The 4,040-nt window shown below is 38.6% G+C and overlaps 1 protein-coding gene across 1 annotated transcript in view; it reads right to left on the bottom strand.

Annotated features, from left to right (window-relative positions):
• Window positions 1–749: 749 nt before the first annotated feature.
• igsf8 (immunoglobulin superfamily, member 8) overlaps window positions 750–4,040 on the bottom strand; it is a 14,525-nt gene continuing 11,234 nt past the window's right edge. The window contains exon 8 of the mRNA XM_035662725.1: window positions 750–3,440. Within this exon, the coding sequence (XP_035518618.1) occupies window positions 3,313–3,440 (128 nt within the window). The 3' untranslated portion in view covers window positions 750–3,312. The remainder of the gene's footprint in view (window positions 3,441–4,040) is intronic.

The raw sequence follows: 4,040 nt of genomic DNA, 5'->3' as shown, positions 1-4,040 counted from the left end.
GAGTTAGGTGATAATTATCTGTGGGTTAATCACTAAGATTGAGCCATTTCAGTGCAAATTCATTTGATTGATTCTTAACATAGAAATATTCATTACTGCTGCTTTAATTTAGCTTTACATGTTTTATTGATGTACTGTTGTATTGGTAGATTTCAGCAGATAGAAGAAAATAAATAGATGAATTATACAACAAACAACTAAAACGAAGGCCATCATGAGAGAATGAGAATGTACTACAGCCATTATAAATGCATCAAGATTTATGTTCGCCAATCAGGGTTTAGCAGCTTGTTTTTTTTGTCAGTCTATTGATGTCTTTCTTTTTGTGTTTTATTTCAACAGGATTTATCAACCCAGTATGAGTCATAAAATATATTCATTAAGACCAGAAATTTTTTTTTTTTATTAGACTCCATCTTGTTCTGGGACAATATATGACAACTGTTCTGCCTCTTCAAAACTGCATCACAAAGTGCTGAGAGTTGAGCTGAAATACAAACCTCTGCTTGGCTGGTCCGAACTCGGAAACTGCAGCAACCACAAGAAATGTTTTTTTTTTTTTTTTTTCAAACTACATAGATGGAAAATATGCTCAACTAGCAGACAGATTGGATTAGTTCCTTCCACGCAGAATGTCCTGCAATCCTTCAGCTGTCTCCAGCGGCCTCTGATATGAACATTTTCAGGTTCTCTGCTGAAAAGACTTTTGTCATGACAGTAGAAAATAAAGGAATAAATAAAAACCAAAGTGACATTATAAATCCAGAGTGGTTTATTGGTTTATCAACTGGCAGGTTTGCCAAAGCACCATATGAGACAAACTGAGCAATAACCCGCCTTTATATATTTCATTGGCAGCAAGATGCATTCAGGAGAAGTGGTATCAAAGCATCAGTGAACAATACAAACAAAACATAAAACCTTCATGAAAGGGTTTAATACATCTTCAAACAAAAGCACAACTTAGACAGCAGCTTTCGTACTTTGCACGCTATGTGCTACACTTTTTACAGCTGGCTGTAATTCTCAAGGAACAGAGATTGAAATGAATCAAATGGGAGCCACACTGACTCTGTAGCACACTGAGAGAGGGGGGAAGGGCAGTAGGACACACTGTAACAGGGATTAGAGATGAACACGCAGATACTCACTTACTTCTATCAGAAATGCCAGTCAGTCAGCACTGTGCTGCCGCTGCTGCTGCTGTGTGTGGACGTACATCTGTATGTGTGTGTGTGGAATCATGTGGTGGGTGGGTATGTGGGGGAACAAATCAGCTTTGAGTAGTTGATCTGGAACAAAGTGGCTCAGGAAGCAAGCAGAGCTGTGATTTTATTCCCTAATGTTCGTGATCAACATTTATAATCAGGGTTTAGAGTGCAGGTTAGGGAGGACAGGCAGATTTAGAGGGACTCTTGCATTGAAAACCAACCAGGAGACAGACAGACAGACAGTAAAGACAGACTGAGACAGTAAAGTATAGCTCAGTGCAAACAGATTTAGAAAAGCAGGAAAAATGACCTGAAATAATCTCTCATGAGAGTGCAACAAGTTGGATAACAACAAACTTCACTTTCCTCCTTCCTTTCCACATGTATCCAACTTTAAATGATCACACAATGCGGGCACACTCTCGTGACCAAACTTTTCATAAGTGTTACTTTCAACAGGAAGAGGAGGATGGATTTCACTCATTATAAGTGCGCAGACACAGTAAATCTGTCCAACAGATTTCTGTGGGCTAGCAGCAGGGGCTATATCATAATAAGTCTTGGCAGCAGAAATGTGTGGCCTGAGCCACATGATAACTACGACGACAGTGAGACTTCACTAAACTCTCAGGTCATATGACTGCAATGCACTGGGAATTTTCACCTCGGGGACGAGTGTCCTAAACAGTGTGACACCAAGACAAAAGTTTTTCTGTTACTCAGTGTAACAAACACAGGATTCTTTTTCATAGTACTGTTTTTCTATCTCAGTCACTTGACAAGAGCAAAGGAACCATTAATAGCACAAAAACACTCAAAAGAACTCGCTCAAGTACAGCAAAAGAAGAACAGTTCAGCTGGAAGAAAATCAAGTACAAGAAGGATACCAAGGGGCTTTGGTCCCAGTCCCATTTTTGTCCAAGTGCTTCAAAAGAGCAGAACAGACTGCTGCAGAATGTTAAACACGGGTGCTTTGCCAAAGACTAACATGGCGCTACAGCATATTCTTACTTACATTAAGAAAAATAAAACAGCTAAACTCCATACAGTATTTACATTTTAGCTCAGTGCATAATGGATATCTTTTCCATTTCTCTCAAATCTATACCAGTGCGTATAGAAAACTCACTACAGCGTGAAGCGTCACAGGCGAGGAATGCTTGTGTTTAGAATTGGTACTCAACTGGTCTTGGCATCAAAAAAGTCCCTAGCCAGCGCCTTCCTTATTAAGTAACAGAGAGACTTTGTTTACATGCAGAGTGGTGCCGGACTGCAGGCGGTGGAAGGTCCCTGCTCATATTAAGTTTCTGGAGGCTGAACTGCTCCCATCAGCATTCATGTGACCGTCAGTGGCAGTAATAGAGGCTAAACCACGCAAAGACATATAGACCTTGTTTGTAATAAATGAAAAACATGCAGCTTCAGGAAAGAACTGGAACAGCAACAACAATTTTGCGAAAACACTGAATAGTCTTTGTGTGAAAATTTAACCGTAATTCAATGCAGGATGATTTGCATATCCAGCATCATTCAAAACATGTGACAGGCTGAGAACCATCCGGCACCTTTTACTGTAACAATCAAATATTCTGAGAGGGCGGTTTGCTTGGCCTTTATATAGAAACAACACTTTACAGTATCTGTGAGAGTCCTCACATCTAAGAGACTCAAAACAAACATGCAGTACCTTCTTTACTTTTGACCTTGTCACAAAAATCTTGCTTGTGTATTTTTCAGTTCCCTTTTCCAGTTAAATCAGATTAAGACAAAGGGATCAGTAAAAAATGTGGATTAGGCTCACATGGAAATAGACTCTAAAAAGAGTCTATGCCCACTTGAGGAGCAGAGAATCGGTCATCGAGTGGTGAAAAGTCTAGAATATAACACCTACTGATGCAGCAATCACTAAAACATGCTGCTTTCAGAGAAGGTTTGGATATAAAAATACAAGAGAATATAAAACAGAATCTTTTGGCATTGATTGTTAAACAGGTAAGTCAAAACACAGAAAATCATTCTTCACTTCATTTTGTCTTATTATGTTATTTCATGGCCATTTCATCCATTATGTTCTACACATCACCTCTTTGTGACTCTTTTACTATTTTTGAGCACGCTGCCTCGCCAGTTGCTTCATGAAGCAACAGGTTACTGTTGCGATGATGACAATGCCCACAAACAAGGCAGAGGAGACTCCAACAACCAGAGGGATGAGAAGGAGGTCAGCAGCTGGAGAAAGGAAGAAATAAGAGATAAAAATGCTGTGATTAAGATTGACATTTAAAAAGAAAATACAGCAGGATGGGCTGCTGTATTTGACGGATGTCTATGTCTATTTAATTGTGTTATAACCCACTTTCAAATGAGGAAATATCCAATATAACCACAATATACTATAAATGTATATATTAAGTTAAAAAAAAATAGTTATAGACTTTTATATACTACTTTTAACATTCAGGCAGCACACATATTGATGAAAAGCAAGCTAATGGACTGCCCTGCTGGATAAACTAAAAGTAGCTTGCTCTGGTGATTCAGTCATTTAGTGCTGGAAATTGGGTCCATTTAGTCTCAATCTAGGATTCACATCCATGTCGAACAGAAAGAAGGTCAAATTTGCTACCAGTGCAAACCTGTGATTGGTGTAAAGATGATCATGTGCACTGTTCTGGACATATCACTGCTTTTGAAAAAACAAATGAAACAAATACTATCTGGATATTTAGACTCTAACTGTATGAGACTAAAATGCATAAAAATGAAAATCTACCCAAGATGCAGCAAACCACCTCTAGATGTAGACATAATAATCATGTATAATCTCCT

Source organism: Morone saxatilis, unplaced genomic scaffold (genome assembly GCF_004916995.1).
Source record: "Morone saxatilis isolate NCDOM2014 unplaced genomic scaffold, NCSU_SB_2.0 Contig18, whole genome shotgun sequence".
NCBI classification, from domain to species: Eukaryota; Metazoa; Chordata; class Actinopteri; family Moronidae; genus Morone; species Morone saxatilis.
The sequence above is the reverse complement of the archived record's forward strand: the minus strand, read 5'-3'. Positions and strand labels throughout refer to the sequence as shown.